This window comes from Phalacrocorax aristotelis, chromosome 2 (genome assembly GCF_949628215.1).
Source record: "Phalacrocorax aristotelis chromosome 2, bGulAri2.1, whole genome shotgun sequence".
NCBI lineage: Eukaryota > Metazoa > Chordata > Aves > Suliformes > Phalacrocoracidae > Phalacrocorax > Phalacrocorax aristotelis.
This window is the reverse complement of record NC_134277.1, coordinates 16,526,523-16,544,607: the sequence shown is the minus strand read 5'-3', so window position 1 is coordinate 16,544,607 and position 18,085 is coordinate 16,526,523. Positions and strand designations below refer to the sequence as shown.

The following is an 18,085-nucleotide window of genomic DNA, read 5'->3' as shown; positions in this document are numbered from 1 at the left end:
CAGTAAAATCCCTTCCCTGGGGTCATGGGTTTGTTCCTTCAACAATCAGCTGCTCCTGTCCCACTGCCTCTGCACGACTCCACTCGCACTGACCTTGGACCTGGACCACCTTCCTTCCCCCAGTGTTAAGCAAAATGGCATTTTAAACACAGAGCTCTCCTTAAGCTGTAAATAACTTTCTAAAATGAGACAAAATTAGAGTTTGTATCAACAACAAATATATTTTTATATTCTGTGCTGGCCTCAAACCATATTTAATTTTTGATCAGGTTTGTTATGAGAGGGCTTGTAGCAAAGGTCAACCTTACAAACACAACCGGAACCCATAAAAAGATCTTAAGACCTCTGATTTCTGACTAAATATACACTAAAAGAAGCTAATTCTGATAGTCTTGTTTTAAAAGTAATTAATTTTTAACTTTAATCTTTACTCAGGGTAATACATTGTTTGTTTTTCAGCTGCATACATTAATTGTTCATATGTGGCAAGCAAAATCCATTTAGTGTTAAGGTAGGCAACATCCTGGTATCATTTCCTTCTACTTTTCTAGTATAGCTTACGCATAAATTTTTCATGGCACAAAGTTTCATACATTAGCTATGTAAGTATGTTTACAGAAAATGAAATCACAGTTTTGATAGCTGAAGCTCAGCATCAGGTGTACATGGAACTTGTCCACAAAGTGCGCTGGATTCATCAGCCACTACTACTTAGGATATGTTCAAGCCTTAACCAATAGCAGCATGTGACTGGAACAGGGGTTTTTGGAAGGTAGTCAGCAGCTGGAGTGGAACCTTTTGAGAATGAAATCCTGCTCTGTTATGCATGTTAGTATGCTGGGAAACAGTACTGCTGCTGATTTTACAAGAATAAGAAATTAAAGAAAGTGAGTAGGGAACAGTGATCTACTCCGAGTTGTCAGTAGGTCCTGAAGCCAGGAAGATCACGGAATCACATATAGTTGAGATTGGAAGGGACCTCTGGAGGTCATCTGGTCCAATCCCTAGAGCAGGCTGCCCAGGACCACGTCCAGATGGCTTTTATGTGTCTCCAAGGATGGAGACTCCACCACCTCCCTGGGCAACCTGTGCCAGTGTTCACTCACCCACACAGTGAAAAACTGTTTCCTGATGTTCAGAGAGAACCTCCTGAGCTCCAGTCCGTGCTGTTGCCTCTGGTCCTGGCGTCCCATTTAAAATGAACACCTAACACCCTAAGCATCACCTCTGGCTGAATGATACCGAAGTAATTTATTCATGTTTATTCAGCACTGTGAGGAGTGGAGGCCTGTTAGTGCTGAACAGGACTGGAAACATAGGACTGAATTGCTTAAACAGTTAAACAGACCCTAGGAAAATGGAAATCACAGTAGAACCAGAGCTGCGGCATACTTAGTGACTCAATAGTTACAGAGTTCAGATTTCCCAAGACTAGGATCAGATACGCTGGTTTCTGCAACAAGCAAACCTTTCTGTCCCCTTCCCAGTGATCCTTCTGAACAACTCGTTTCACCTCACTAGCAGGCCAACTGTTGAGCTGCTCTACTTTTGCATCTCTGGTGTACTTCCAACAGAGGGACTATTTTTTATTTAATTCATGTTTTACAGAATTGAATCGCATGACCTTGATCAGCACTAACAGGCCTAGCTCACTAATTGCTTAGGACATTTTTATCCCACAGCCTCATTCTTGTAGATTACTGAAGCTTACTACTTATTTTAAAATAACTACTCACTTTAGCTACTGCAGTTCATAAAGCAATCTAGACAGAACAAACATGGGCAGGTTTGTTTGCTTCTTCCTTCCGATACAGATCAACGCAGTCAGTGGTCCTTCACTCAGTCCTGGCATCCTCCCATTACTGGTGAAGAAATTACTTCTTGTAAACTACTTCCCCCTAATAGACAGACTTCAATTCTCTCTACCACCGGGTTTTTATTTATTTACCTCTTGGGAACCTTAGGGGACATAGGGGGCATAAAAAAAATCACTGATCTTGCTGTGACCATCTTCTCTAATAAAACAAGCGACACATTTTTTAGTCCTATTCAAGCACCGATAAGCCTAGCCACACTCACTCCAAGACACACTCATGGAAAACAAAGTTAAACTTCTCACTACTCCCCCCCCCCCCCGTGAGCTATCATATGCAAGCAAGTAGAAAATGTTAATGTAAAATACTGAGTGAAAATATCACTAAGTACACAATTGTAATTGGCACCAGTTTGGACTCAGTTATCTCTTCAGCAGAGGACAATCATATTTTCAGTTTTAGCCATCTGAGACCTTACACAGCCTGCTTCCAGCAGTACTTTTTCTGAAGCAGCCAGATTTCGTCATCTGTTGGTAGTATTTTGTGGTTTTTTCTCTATTGACTGATCTACCTGTATTAAGCCATACGCTGCGGACAGTGTGTATTTCTGGAATCCACTTCTCCAGTTGCTCGTTCTGCCATTTGTTCACCTGCATCTGGTGGAACCTCACAGGTAAGTCTTCAGAAAAGTCTCCCCCAACTTTAGGACAGTCCATTTATGAGTCGTTACATTTTCATGCAAATTCCACATTTCAACCAGCATTAGTTAGCTCGTTTTCTCATGGATGTAGAATTTCTGCTCTTAGCACAGAACTATGCAGCAATCCAATTTTGTTGTGTTTGGAAACTTCTTTGACACGTATTTTTGTATTTTATTTCCAGCAATGCACTAAGGAACTACCCAGATGGCAGCCAAATCCTTAACCTTAGTTTTCCAAAGACAACAGCAACTCATCACTAGGTAAGACTATGAATCTGGCACTTGGTGGCACTGTCCTTCACCTTGTATTTCCTTCAAGGAAAGGTCCTCTCCACTGCAACATTCCTTCCTTCGGCCATCTGGTCACAGTATGAACAGCAGCAACCGTTCCTTTCGTTTTCAAGGGAGGAGATGATAGAGGAAAAGATGCACCTCATTTTCCAGTGAAAAAAAATGGCTGTAAGGAAATGAAAGGAACCGCAAGTAATAATTTTTAAAGAGATATGCCAAGGCTTCGGTTTTAGGTCTTAATTGGGCCTCTAACCACTGAGGAAGGCAAGTACAGCAGTGATGGCCTAGGGTGTATAACCTCCTCCCACACCCCTTTTTGATCAAGCATTAGTGTGACCTATTTTATCAGTAGGGAACAGGGTGGTTTTTTTTTTTTCTTGAAATCAAGATAACATTTATCTGTCAGTCTCTTCTCCTGTATGTTCAAGTCTTCTGCAGAAGATGAGGCACTTATTTGAACTGTTCTGTATCAATTAATGAGGCAGTGCACTAGCAGCCCTCCCTTACAAAAGGTCACTGCAAATGTGTACTCTTACCCTGACGGAACACTGCGTGGAAAAAAATTACTTTGGTCTTTCTGGTCTAAGTTCTTCGAGATAAGGCAGGCAAATGACTTCAACACTTACATTGTCCCCTTCTGCTTGACAGTTGACATCAAACTTATAGAACAGCTGTTATGAAATAATTGCTCTGTGGAAAAGCAATCTCATTTCTATTATGACATGTAAGCCGATCAGAAGGATGAGATGCTCTGTATCAGAAAATTCCCACTTTTCTGTGGCAGGTAGGACACGCATATATAAAATAACATTTCCTTGTACTGTGAAAATATCTTACCAGTAACTGCCTTCCCGCTTGTATAATACCATTCTAGCAGCTGTGACAATTTCTACACAAGTATCAAGAAAACTTTTTCTACTGTCTTTAGTGTTATCATGGGTAAAAGTCATGAAAGCTGCCACCATATAACCATCACTTCCTCTCTAAATTGTAAGGATGGTTACCCCAGAAGACCAAATCCTTTGGATAAAGGAAGAATGATTTAAAGTTCTATAATTTAAAAAAACACAACCACACTTTTTGTCAACATGTAATGCCCTGGGTTTATTTTGTGAGAGTTCTGTCACAATTTTTCCAGGTGGGATTAAAAACCTTAAGGATAATGTATGCCATTGGAGTGGGCATTCAGACTTCGGTACTGACAAAGCACTAATAGTAGTCTGTTAAGTACCATTCTCTTCACAGAAGAGAGGTCAAATATTTCCAAAGGAAGGCACCCGATAGTTGTGGTTCTGGCCTTGCAGCCTTCTGGAGAATCTCAAAAGGAAAAAAGCTGGCTGTTTTAGAAACTGGAATGATGATACACGTACAGCAATTACTGCATTCTTCTCCCTTATATCCTTTTTCTTAAGAACAAGTAAAGAATGAAGTCTTAAAAACAGTTATACAATAAAAAAATACAATGTCTTCAAAAAGGGCAAGACAACATAAAAACTCCAGTTGTAAGGACTCCATTTGCATACTAACACTTTTTGGTGTGCAAGGAAATGGGACTAACGAGGGGAGCAGCAACATAACCTTAGTGCTTTTAAGTACCAGAAACTGCCCACATGCCTGTGGACAAGCTAGGATGGGAGAATTCAGACTTCATTATTAGCTTGTTACTTGTCTTACGATACTCAAACAGGAAGATCCCCATTGAACAGTACATTCCCCATTTTTAAACTGATGCCTTTTTAAAAAATTCTGTATGTATGTCACCATTTTTCACATGATACACAGAAAACTCAGGGACCCAGAGGGGAACCAAGTTATGTTATACCATTTACAAAATACCAAGGAGTCCACAGCTACCTAACACATTTACTACAGCACAGGAACCAATGAAGGTACAGTGTACAAAAAACTGTAAACACGGCACAATAAATAGATAAAACAGCAGGTTCCGCACCATGCACATGATGTGATGACACTTTTTCATCTCTATACAATCTCACATCTCACACTCTTACTTTGTTGCAGTTTGTTTCCCTCCCACCCCCCACCCCAAGTGCAAAGCATCACAAATGAACAGTTTTGTATTCAAGTAACATATATACAAGGGTATTACAAATAAGCAGTACTGTACAGATAATTGCTGTATTGTTAATTTACAGGTGTTGATTCTTTCCTATTAACAGTAAGAAAAGAAAAACCAAAGCATGAGAGATGTGCATTGCTGTCAAGTCCCCACAGCTGCCATGGAAACGCAATGTGCGGCATTCCATCATCCCTTGCATTCAAAATGCTACTGATGCATAGCACCTAAACAAGTTCCCAAGGCTGCAGTTTCACTCCTACAGAAACTACGTCACCTCCATTGCTACTGTGTTGTCCGCTATATTGTTCAGTGCTGGCTTCTCCGTTTCATGGTTTTCCCTGTGGAAACAATAGAAGAATTCATGAGAGTGGAAAAAGACAGAAAAAACTATTCCACAGTCAACTGCTCATCAGTACTGCAGAGCTGTTAAAATGTAGCAAAGGCATCAAATTGAAAAGCAAAAAGAGCTAGACATGAAATACACTTTGCCTTACACTTCGTATTTATCTTGTGCTTGCCACGCAGTGAAACCTCCCTATAAACCACTGTGTCATACAGAAAACAAAAAAGGGTGTTCTAAGCATAAATATTTGCGAGGAAGTAATACAAGATGTGCAATGAAAGAAGCCGATGATGAAGTCACTAGTTAAAAACCTAGAATTATCTGAGGAAACACTGAACTGACTTCCTGTTTAACCTATTTTAATTAATCTTCTAGCCAAATATCTTAAACTAATAAAGACAACAGAAATTAAGAACAGTAATTTAGAAATTAAAAGTTGTTATATCTAAAGAATGTGACACTTTTCTCAAGTTTTGAGACACACAAAATATAACACATCCTCTGAAGTCTTCTGCAGTGCTCTAATTACAGAAACATCTGAACACAGCTGGACCAACTCTACCCTACATTCATTCCTGGCAGGCTTACTTTTCAAGACAGACACAGGTTTGATTTTAGAATAGCTCAGCCTTCATGTAGAACATAAGAGCCCAAAACCGTACTCAGAGGGGATTTTTTTGTATGGCACAGTACTAACATGTCATATATTTCACTTTTGAGCTAACACTTATTTTTCCTCTGGAGGCTAGCAGTACATCCTGGAAAACTATCAGTGTAAAAAAAAGTCTGTCTGTTCCTGTATTCCTCCCCAGGTATCCCTTTCTGACCACCATTATGCACACAATATTAATTTAAGCCAGCCTGACCTAATACAACTGTTCTTATTTGCCATAAATATATTTATTAAGCAAAATAAAGACTGGACAACATAAGCAGATACAAAAAAAATCTACCTTGGTACTGCATCCACAGAGGATGAAGCTGGAACCTTGGGCACCTGACAATTTGTTGCTGCAGCCAGCTTTAAGGCAGATGATGGAACAGCACTTAAAGTCCTAGGTATGTGTCGTGCATTGAGCGTGGTAATAGAGTTTACAGTGGCAACTGATGAGGGTACAGTTAATCGAATGTTGTTCCCAATCAGAACCTGAGTTGTTGCAGAATTGGCAGCAGTTACTTGGTGACTCAGTGCACTGTGGGAACTCGAAGTCTGCGTTATATTTGAAGGCTGTAACAAGGCTGAACCTGCTGTTGATGATGAACTTGTATGGACAAGTGCTGTAGGTGTAGTACTACTGAGGTGTAAGCCCTTGTACACTCCTGCAAAAGAAAAACAAAGCAGTAAGCTAATTTTTCAGAAAATACTAAACTCCAGACAGATGTGTCTACTGCAAAATATCAAGATGCAATCAAATTCTGTCAAACAGCTGCATACCTGAGGCTTGAAGAATGCCATTCACCCCAATTCCAAGCACCACATCATCCTTCATTTTGAATCCCATCAGTTGTTCTGATGTAACCAAAGCTGAAGCAGCAAATTGAGCACTAACAGAATCCAGTGTCTTGGAAACAAAACCCTAAAAACAACAATGGTGACAAATATATGTGATTGATGCTTCCAAAAGTCAGTAGTCTCCCCATTTTAAAGCTACACACAAACTAGTAAAGCAAAAACAAATACATGTAAATCAGAACTGTGGCCCAGTCATTCTCTCAGACCGAACTGTCAGCATTTGGTAAAACTAGTTAAAATCTGAACTGTGATTTTTTTTTTTTCCATGCACTTTTAGCTCCATTATAACAATGCAGAAGAAAATCCCCACAACTATTTAAAATACAAAGAAACTTATTTCCAAAGTTCTATGGCGCAACATTGTTTCACAGGTCAACTTGTTTTCATGAAATTCCAAACCCAATTCCGAGACTCAGAGGTTCAGATCGCTACCAACTTCTGAACCTTTTCATGTGGCCATTACCACTGCAAACACTACACATTTATGAATATTAGACACTTCCACAGCTGTATGGAGGACATATTTAGGAGTTAACTTTAGTTATTAAGTAAAAATCCTGCTGTAAAAATCCCCCACTATCAAGAGGATAATGACATGGCTGGAGATCTCTGCAATTCATATCTCTAAGGCTGTGAAAATGTCAATAATTGACTGACCCATCTGTTTGTTTTTTTTTTGTTAAGAGGGAGCAGAGGCAATGCCTGCCACACTCACCTGCAGTGTCCCTTCTAAACACTTTACAGAATGGCTATGATGTAGATTCAGGCGAAAGCCACTTTCCTGTTGGTTAGTTTCAAGGTTCTATGGCAACAGTTGACAATTAGAGATGAACCCTGGTGGGAAACAATGAGGGATAAATCATAGCACAGACAAATCCCTCACCTGTGATGTGTTGGCAGAGGAATTACTATTTGCTTGCTGTTGATGAATTTGTGCAAGCTGCTGTTTCTGCATTAGTGCCAGTTGCTGTTGATGTTGCTGGTATTGTTCGGCTGTAAATGCTGAACAAAATATAAAACGAGAAAATACTACATCAAAATACGTAGATGTTGTGTATATAAACACATCTATTTTATAATAAAAAAAACAACCCCAAAGACACACCACAGCAAGTTTCTAAGAGCCTTAATGCACCTTTACGGCAAAAAGGCTATCATCCTCCTACAAATTTTTGTGCAAATTAAGCCTTCCCTTTTTAAGCTGTTTTTAGTATTATAGGCCTCAATTGCTCTGCTGCATTTAGCTCACAATACCAAAAAGGAAGGGGAAGGAGGGAATCAAAACACACCAAAAACTCTCGAGTAACTGATTAAAGAGAAATAACAGGTAGCAATGGCATCACTGTTTTCGCTTTGTGAAACTACATTATCAACTGCATTATTAGTAAAGCAGGTTTATATGCAAAACTTGGGAAGTGCATGCTTTCAGCCCTCACAGGTAGCATTTTGAAGATAGTGAGTACCTACAATTAAGATTTATGTTTAAGATTAGTTGAAAACATCAAATTGAGCATGCTTACAGCTGTGCAGGCTATCACAGTACAGTATTTTTGTCAATTTTTATCACACACATACAAGCAACTCCACCAATAGAGTTTGACAGATCTACAGCCTTCTCCCTCAAACCGGTGAAAGGTGACCCAGCACTGAGTGCACCACAAGTCAACTAGAATTTTATGCAGCTAGCCCATAAGTAGAAAATTGATGAAAACCAGTGTTATTCATACAGACTCACAAGGGGATGCCCAATGGTGCAGGGGTGAGTAGTCATTAGTTCATCGATCAACTTCATAAACCGTTACAATTTTTTTAAAAAAATTTACATTTCCAAAATGAAAGGAAGTCTGTTTTCTATTTAAAACTGAATCAAGGCTGGAATGTGGATTCTCTTGAAAATTCAGTCTAAACTACACTACTAGAATTTTTTCCTTCAATTTTATCTTTGAATTGTACAGATGCTCCCAAGTAAGTACTGTAAATAGCAGTCATACTTCTAGAAAGCAGTGGAAATTGCACTTTTGGGGAAGTTCACTACTGTTTGGCAACAAATCACCACCACGCTTGAATCCTATTCACAAACCGCAATATTTAAAATTTTTATTTATTTAAATCTACTCCTCCAGGCTTGCTTGCCTGAAGAAAATCTGTTTCTCTCAAATCTAAAATAACGTCCTGCCTCTGGATACCACAGGATTCTGAAGAACAATCGTACTTATGTATAACAACAAGTTAATAATACATTGGTTAGGTATCTGACTATCCCAAATAAGAATATTTGGAAACAGAGCATGCATTTTTCCAGTGTATTTGCATTTTGTTTGCGGCTTTTTTTTTTTTTTTTGGGGGGGGGGGGGGGAGGGGGAAGTGTGAGTGTGGGGGGAGGTGTGTGTGTGGGGGGAGTGTGTGTGCGTGTGTGTGTGTGTGGGGGTCTTGGCCCTCCCCACCCTTTTTTCCCCATAAACCATTGTTCCAAATCCTTCTATTATGTACTGGAAATAGCACTAAATTATTACAGGCACTTTCCTACCTGAGCACTTAAAATTAAAAATTTTTATTCAGCTCTTCCATTCAAGTTTCTGTTTGTTTTTTTTGTTTTTGTTTTTTTTTTTTTTTTAAAGTAACATTCTTCAGCAAGTAGGGATGCAGCACTTGTTTATATTGCCATAAGTGACAAATTACTTCCCAATATTCCTACTTCAACTGTCTTAATTTCTTGAATGTTTTAAAGTTATTCCTAGGGGAATAGCCATAAATGCCCTTACTAACAAAAAAAACCCAAAACACCCCACCCAAAAACCCCCACTAGAATTCACACCAAATATTCAGGAGTTGGCTGTTTAAATTTTAGTTCTACTTTACATAAACTAAAAGCCCTGTAAATTTTTTTTGTCACCATATGCAGGAGTTAGAGTAAAAAAAGCTTTTGCACAGGAACATTAGCCTGTAGAAAGCCGAGTAGCAGAGGGAGAAAAATGGATGTACTATTTTGGTACTGATAAATATTTCATTTATATTGATCGGTTAGTGGTGACATTGTTTTTTAAAAACACTAAACTTTAGAGTCTGTATGGTTTAATCAACATAGTGCCAATGATATTGAAGGTTCTATGTATTGGCAAGGTATTCTACAGTATGACGCTAAATATATTGCTTAGGAATAGGTTGTGTAAGTGATGTAAATAAAGACAACTAGCAGACTGACAAAGAGGAAAGCGGGCAAAAAGAGTATGTTATACCACCATCTTTGACTGAATTAAGATATCCACGGTCATAACCACCTCACTTTTGTCTACTTATTTATTAATAGTTAGTTTCAGTTTTCAAGCCTTAAATATACTTTAGATTTAAACTATAAAATAGAGTTCTAGTAAGCACAGTCACCTATGTTGGTTTAAGCAACTCTAAAATAGTTTTCTTTTGGAAAAACAGTAAACAACATTTACTGAGACAAGCTGTGTTTGTTTAGGATAGCCATTATTTAGGACAGTCTAAGAGCATTCCCTTCCTTCCAGAAACAACATTTAGAAGTACTGTATTTTTCAAATTGTGCATCAGTGTATTCCTTTTTAAGTAGTCTGTCACCCTTACAGCTCTACGTTTCCCACCACTATGAAAACAGTTATACAGCTGTCAAAGTAAACAAGTGACAACACCACCCCACTATGACCACTGCCCTCATCTACATTCAAGCTGCTTCTCCTACTTCTGCTCAAATATCCAACCACACAAATACCACCTCAAAATTGTGGTGGAAATGGCTATTTTCCTGTCATATGTGAAAATGCACTCAAGAACGATTTATTTCAGGTTTTTCAATTTACTGTGATACTCTGAATTCATCAGTTGTATCCAGTTTAGAAATACAACACTGCCCATAAAGGGCTGCTACAAGCTGGTTTCCTAAAATAATCTGATTGATATTCCTTTTCCATTTCACCACATATCCAGATATGTTCACGTACTGGAAGAGGTTATAGATCATAATTACATAAGCCAGCTCTTCCCTCTCCACGCTAAAGTAGTATCACATTGAAGGTTTTACTGAAAACATAACTACTACTGAGAACGACCCAAACCAAAATCATTATTTCTTCTGAAGACCTGCACACTAGGGCAGAATACTTTATTCCTCTTCTGTTAAAAGTCACCAAGTACTTTGCTCACTAACACTGTCACTAGGTTTCTTTCCCTCCAGTTCTCAGAGTAGTCTACATTATACTTCAGCTGGAAAAATAAGCGTACCGATTGCAAGATATAAGTGGCTTCTGAAAACTATCAATCCCATGCAGGAAAAGATGCTTGTATGTACTTCACATGAAAGTACTTCCCTGAATATTCATTTTCTGTGGCATACAACCGTGGCTAGAATTGGGGAAGGCCTTCTGGAGAAATCATACATATGCTCAAGCACAGTGAAATCATGGGTGTACTGACTGCCTGTGCCTCTACATCTGCAGGAACAGTCCTAAACTTCTCAAAGAGCTAGTCCAAGCTCAAGTGTCTTTTTTTAAAAATAAAAAGAAATTAAAGTACAATGCATTGCAGATCATAAAAATGTGGCCCTCTTAATGGGTATTTTATGTGGCTTGCAGAGAGTATTTTTTTTCTTGCCTGCAAAGCTAGCATAGATGCAATTGCACAGGTGCCAAACTTATCTTCTTAACATTCACTTTCTCTAGAAAAATAGTAACTGTGTCCCTAAGAACTTTCTTCCAGAAATTTTATTACCTCTTCTCATTTTTATTCTAAAGAAGGCACAGCTAAAAATCTTTCATCTGTGTTAGAGAAGATGGTAAATGTAGAAGCAGCAAAAATGATGTCATTTCTTTTGTGTCATACACTGGTCTTTACCTGCCTGGAAGAAAAACCCAGCAGGCAAGAAGCAAGCTCAGACCTCTTCCATACACTTAAATCAGCAACCATGTTTCTGGTAACTCAGAAGAGTATTGCTACACAAAGTTACATATCCCTGATATTATTAGAGACCTTCAAGGCTTTAAAAAAATCAGTAAAGCAACAGACAACTGAACATCAGCTTCAGGTTAAAAAAAAGAGACAAAACATAACATGCTGTGGTTAAAGACAACACATGAGATTTTAAAACAGATTCTTCCTTCAGCAGCCCTAGGCAGGACTGAAATGTTTAGACATGTTTCTCAAGCAGAGAAACCACCCACAGTGGTCATGGTTCCACCATAGAGTACTGGCTATTTAATACTTCAGAATTTAGTGAATTGGACAGTGACAGAACATCCAGTTTCATTCACTACACAGAATCCTGCGAGGAGTGGAGCTGGGAATATCTCAACCACCACTACCGATATACTATAAATAAGAACATTATAATTTCAGAGTATCTCAACTGTCTTTCATAGCTAAAAACCGTACATTTCCCCAAAACGTCTAAATACTTTCCCAGACACTTTCAGTAATCTATGCAAATCACCTGACTCCTTAAATTAACCTAACCCAACTACTTTCCTAACCTGAAACATTAGGAAGCTTGAAGGCACAGCCCTACCCGGAGTTATCCGCATCTCATGATGGCTGTCAGAGGATGGGCAGCTCAAGTTTTACCGGGAGACTAAGCTACATAAATGCTTCTTCTGTTTGCAGCACGCTGTTTTGAATTGGAACAATTAAAACTCAGTATGCTTCTGAATTGTTTCTGGTGGAATTCCAAATCTAGTTGTAACATTTCAGCTGAGACAACCTTCAGGATTTTAACTTGGTACATCATGTTATGCTGTTATCCTCTTTATTTAGCAGCTCGGGACAATACACGGACCTATTCTGCAACTGTATTAGTGCTATACTTTGGCAACAAGTAAGATAAATGTTTTCTGTCTTATGGACTGCAAAAAGGAATGGAAGGTAGAAGAAAAAGCTTCAGGAGTTTGCAGCAAGAATACAAGGAAAGAAATATTGTATGTTACTGAGACTGACTGACAGCCTAAATGACTGCTTAGTATCACCTTAGTGTTAGCCATGAATCTTGTGCAGTAACTCAATTTTTAAACAACACACTACACCATGAATGTTTTCCTACCATCATTCATGTGACTAGATGGCATGTATAAGCACAGATATACATCACGTGCGTATCATGTATATGACACATGTCAAGCAAGATGTTTATCATCTTTGGGATAATCACATCAGTTTTTTTCTCAAGTTAAGCCACTGAATAATATCTTTCAATTGGATGATTCTGTTTACACATTACCAAATTCTGTGGGATGGTGATACTCAACAGGTGGTTTTTCTGGAGCATGGAGTAACAGCAGTTCTGTCAATGGACTTCTCAAAGATCCAGAGTTCTCAGCAGTTTTATACTGCAATATAGAACTATTTGTACAGTGCTAACTAGTTTTACCACAACAGTTAATGTGTACTAGCCTTACAATGCTGTCACATTTAGCTTCTGCGAAAAAGCAAGCCCTTTCCAGAAGTGGCCGAACCAGTGAGGAAGGGGACTAGCTTTGGAATCTGTATCAACAGACTAGTGTTTGTATGGTAAACAGCCACAGCCTCCCCTCTGACTACTGCTGCAAGTTTTACTGTGAGGTGACTCAGTGGTTGTTACTCTGCTTCCCTGAAGTAGGAGAATACAGACTCAAAAAAATATTCACCACAAGAACCAGTTTCCTAAAAACCAGGAAGCATATCCTGGAAAGCAGAAAAAAAAAAAAAAAAAAAAATGCATGTGCAGACTCCCGGTCCTCTACTAGCATTCCGTTTGATTTCCTGAACAGAAGACACTCACTAGATTTACCAGGGAAACTAAGCAAGCTTTGTGGAATAAACACAATGACCTATCCAGGTAAGTCTTCCCCCTGCAAAGTTTAAAAAAATGTAATACTGAGGGACTCAAACAGCTTGCTTAAATATTCCAGCAAATGCTTCAGTCCTGTTACACATCTAAAGATTTAGATATTTCGAGTAAGTTTAAAAAAGCAGGTTCTTCATAACATCAAGTTAAGTATCTGTTCTCACTAGCAGAAGTGTTATTTCTGCGGGAAAACCAAAGCATTAAGATTATATTGGGTTCAAAGAACCTCTCAAAATCTATTCAGAGTACTGGCTTCCCTGATCCTTCCAGCTCAGGTGATGGCCATTAAAGAGGCAGTTTTGATGAGGCAACAGAAGAAAGATCACAAACTAAAGCTTCCAATTGAGAAATCCCATAAACTACAGAACTGCTATAGAGTGGAAAGATGTCCATACCAAATGTCACCTTACAATGTTTTCTTAAGGGAAATACATGAGCGCATCACATCCCTGGTGTACAAGAGAACAATTAGTAGTTACTACTGCCAAAGTGCATGCAAAGCAAACATCATTCACAACACTAAGTAATCCAGAACATCACATATTTTTATCTGTCTTATGAGAGATGTTATCTGGCTTACATTGCCTGGTTAAATATTTTCTACTGTATAGCAAGTTCTCACCAGTGAATTCGGAAGATTGGAGAGACTTAGAGCCATCAGTGTGATTTAGTATTTGATGCACCAGGCCCAAAGATGTTTCACTTTCTGAAAAGAAGTTCAAGATTGATTTTACTTAAACATGGCATATTAGACACTATGAGAACATGAATCATTATGCCCTTGATTATTACTCCAACAGCTTTATATTTCAGCCCAACATAACTTAAGTGTGTAATTCCTAATATCAGAACTCTAGACTTAGAGTTAATAAATTAGATGCAAGAGCTATATACGCACTGCCTACTTGGTAGTGGAAGAAAAAACATACAGAAAATAATTAATAAGGATTTTTACTAGCCATTGAATGAAAGCTAGAAATGCCTGCTATGCATTTATATTTGTCTGCCAATCACTCTTAAAATGAGTTTCCACCGAAACGTCACAGGCCAGTTAGGGTACACACAGTTTTCTCCGCGGTTATAAACATGGCCATCTTTGCAGACATGGGATGCCAACAAACTGGAACAGTTTACATAAGCCCAAAGATCCAGCTCTTTGGAGCAGCAAAGTATTACTCCAACTGGGTTGAAGTTGAATGAGAAAATCTAATATAACTACAATGTCTCAAAGCCTCCAGAAGTGCTCAGATGTTTTAAGTAAGTGTTGACTCTTCCCCCATCCACAGTCACATTTCCCAGACTAAAGAGGCTTTTCCTTTTAAGATTTCCTCCTTCAACCTAGCCTAGGGTAGGCTATAACATCCGTTACTCTCAAGGCCATTGCTTCTTCAACTAGGTTCTCGACATGTGGGCCAAGACTTAAGTCCCAATGATAACTGAAAATGGCCATTACAAATGTCAGCATTTCGCATGACCAAGCTGATCCTGCAATGTGAAAATAAGCATTTGGAAAAGGGAACACAGTACAGCAGACAATAGTATTGAGACTATTACAGATACAAGGGTTAAATAAAAAGACCTAAACTCAGCCAGTGATAGCATGAAAGCAATGAAAAGATAAAAGTCCTTCTACTCTTTTGTGAGGAACTGCCACAAGGATTGAGGAGCTTCCTCCTGCTTCTTTCCACGAAAGAGATGCCTGAAGATGGGGTGTCTGGTGTCCTTAATGAGGACAGGAAAAAATGGTATAGATCCATCAACCAACATTACAAATTTGGAGATGGAAATACTAAATGCACATTTGGGAAATGGAAACATCCCGCTAGACCCCCAGGGGTGCAAACTTGCTTTTAAAAAGCAGATTACAAAATGAAAAAAAAAAAGCGCGTCTTTAAAGATTCTTTAACTATATTGCAGATGCCTGCAGTTTTTCATATATGGTAAGGTCTACAATCCCAAACATCATAACTCTATGAATTTCCAGTAAGGTTTCTGCTAGAATACTTTGAGAAGTGCCTTCTCAAAGAAAAAAATCACAAATTTAGTGAGTAGACTCTAACTGCTAGCACCTTCAGTCTTGACAGCTTGCTGACTTTCTTTTCAAAGTGACCCGGCTTCTGGATGAACAAGGCAGAAAGGAACAGAATGCAAGACGGTTGCCTGGTCTTACTGTGGAGCCTGGGAACCAGTGCTCAAATCTTTCAGTAGTGACTGATATCTCTGGTCTGCCTCCTGAACACAAGGCTGCTGCAGAATTATACAGGCTGTGCAGTTTTCAATGTCTCAAACTTTTGATTACTAGATGCGAGCATCCAAAAACAATTAACATAACATATTTAACAGGAAGTCTCTAGCAGAAAGCACAGTCTCTCCATAATGTAACACAGTTCGAAGACTACCATTTGTCTGGCATAACTAGATCAATGAATTAATCTAACAAGGAACACTGAATTCCTGGGACTTCAGATGAATATTCAATGCCTGCTGTACACTCCAGACCTCAGACACAAGCTCCATCTCTGAAGATTATGATTCAGAACCTTGATGAGACTGTTAGCAATACAGGCTCCTTTTCTGAAGTAGTTTTGTTGCATTTTGTTCAGAGTGAATAGCTTCCCCACTGAACAAGTTATTCTTCCATGAGAATCATACTTTTACACTTTTGCCTGCTTTTTAGTGGTGTTCTGTATAACATATGCCTGACAACCCTTGAATCAGCTTTTTGCAGGAGGGCAAAGGATGCTTTACTGTAATTCTTCAGTAAGATGAAAAGGAACCACCCTCTTCAAAAATGATGCTACTTTTCTCGGCCACTTGATCCTGCTGGTGAAGTCCATCCTTCAGCACACAACAAAGTCCTGCACAAGCTCCATTTTCAAGTAACTTCTAAAGGGATATATATTTTTTTTTTTTTTAGGACCTCCCTTATCAGTTTACACAAAAAACTCAATGCAACAACTTCATCTTCCATAGGTCTTTCATGCTGAGCACTCCGAAAGCCAGGACCAGAATAACTTGCATTTCTTCAGGGTCAAAGGCACTTCAAAATGTTTATAAAATGCCTGGCTCTTTGAGGAAACCTCTCTGTCCTTCAGGATTAGAAACAATGCTTCCTGTAGCCAGAGAATGGTATGTCACAGCACAACTTTTGTATCATGTCCTCTGATTAACAGGAAGACCCGAGATACCATCTCAACTTCATGCCTGTGCTGGCCATGTGTAACAGATTTGAAAAGCGAGGTTTTCCATCGCAATTTTTCCATGTCAGCAGCATGTTGTCTGGATCACTCAAGGCAGAAAAAGCTCAAGAGTTCTCTAAACTTCTTGAATATAGAAACAGACAGAACTTTTCATGGGATGGTGTACAATGAATAAAACATGACCACTTCTGCTGGCCACTACAGAATCTCAGGATTAAGCTCATCTTAAAGGAAAGCAATATGATTTGACCACAACTCACAGCAGCAGCAGAAAGATAACATGATTTTTAAAAACAGAGAAGTATGAATAAGTGTTTCTCATAAAAAGACCTACGGCCACTTCAAAAACCTGAAAGGCAAAGAGAAACAAACCTAAAAAATCCACACCCAGAACAAACCCCCAGCTTGCTTTAAAGACAGGAAAAAAAAAGGAACAGGAACACTCTACAGGGTTGTAAATCTGCAGTAGTTCTATTAGAAAAACTTCAATACAGATGTTAGATACCTAGTGTTCTTTATGGTATTTGCTACAGAAAGTAGGAAGACATAACTCAGCAGCTACAGCCCCAGCTGACACGCGCCTCTGAAGAAGCCGAATTCATACATACGAGACATACAAACAGACCTGTAATCTGTGTAGACAATGTATCTTAAAGAATCCTTTAAAAGAAACTGAAGAAAGAACACTAGAAAACAGAATGACACCAAGATGAACTAGACCATATGCTCCTTTCAAATAACTACAACTGAACACACCATCATCATTACACCACATATACATGAACTCATAGACACCTCCAATGCTACAAGAATCCCAATTCAGATTATAAATTAATTATACTGGTAAAATCTACCTGGTTATATTAATAACAAGTGATTATCCAAAGGACTGTGGTAACTAATTTAAAGAATATCTATGAATTCAGACATTGTTGTGGGTTTTTTTCCCCCTTTTAATTGAGTGTTCATTTCTGTATCAAACCCAAATAAAAATATGAATCTAAATTCCACAATGTCTGTATTTAGAAAAGCTCGGAATACTAACTTAAATTTTACACAGGCAATAAGACATCTGCATAGAATTCCAAGCACAAATGAATATAATATGCTAGGTACTTAAATGTATGTATTACTTTCCCACAGGCTTCAAAATACCACCACACAATTAAGACCTTGTACAGAACTTATCACCATAAATAACAATTGCATTTAATTCCTCAATAAGATATTTATCTACATCATCTATTTAAGGAAAAAAGATTCTATGGGGGTGCGTGTGCTTATTTATATACACACACAGAGACTCGTGCTT

At 38.6% G+C, this 18,085-nt stretch overlaps 1 protein-coding gene across 8 annotated transcripts in view; it reads right to left on the bottom strand.

Annotated features, from left to right (window-relative positions):
• Nucleotides 1-3,892: 3,892 nt before the first annotated feature.
• The window catches only part of EPC1 (enhancer of polycomb 1), a 67,418-nt gene continuing 53,225 nt past the window's right edge, over nt 3,893-18,085 (bottom strand). For 3 of the 8 annotated variants that reach the window (XM_075082499.1, XM_075082495.1, XM_075082494.1), the window contains 6 exons: nt 14,196-14,279; nt 7,625-7,743; nt 7,457-7,543; nt 6,664-6,805; nt 6,182-6,548; nt 3,893-5,223 (listed from right to left, as the gene is read on the bottom strand). In XM_075082499.1, the coding sequence (XP_074938600.1) occupies nt 5,151-5,223; nt 6,182-6,548; nt 6,664-6,805; nt 7,457-7,543; nt 7,625-7,743; nt 14,196-14,279 (872 nt within the window). In that variant the 3' untranslated portion in view covers nt 3,893-5,150. Of the gene's footprint in view, nt 5,224-6,181; nt 6,549-6,663; nt 6,806-7,456; nt 7,576-7,624; nt 7,744-14,195; nt 14,280-18,085 lie in introns of all 8 variants that reach the window. The other 5 variants (XR_012658834.1, XM_075082497.1, XM_075082496.1 and 2 more) reach the window with 5 other exon arrangements.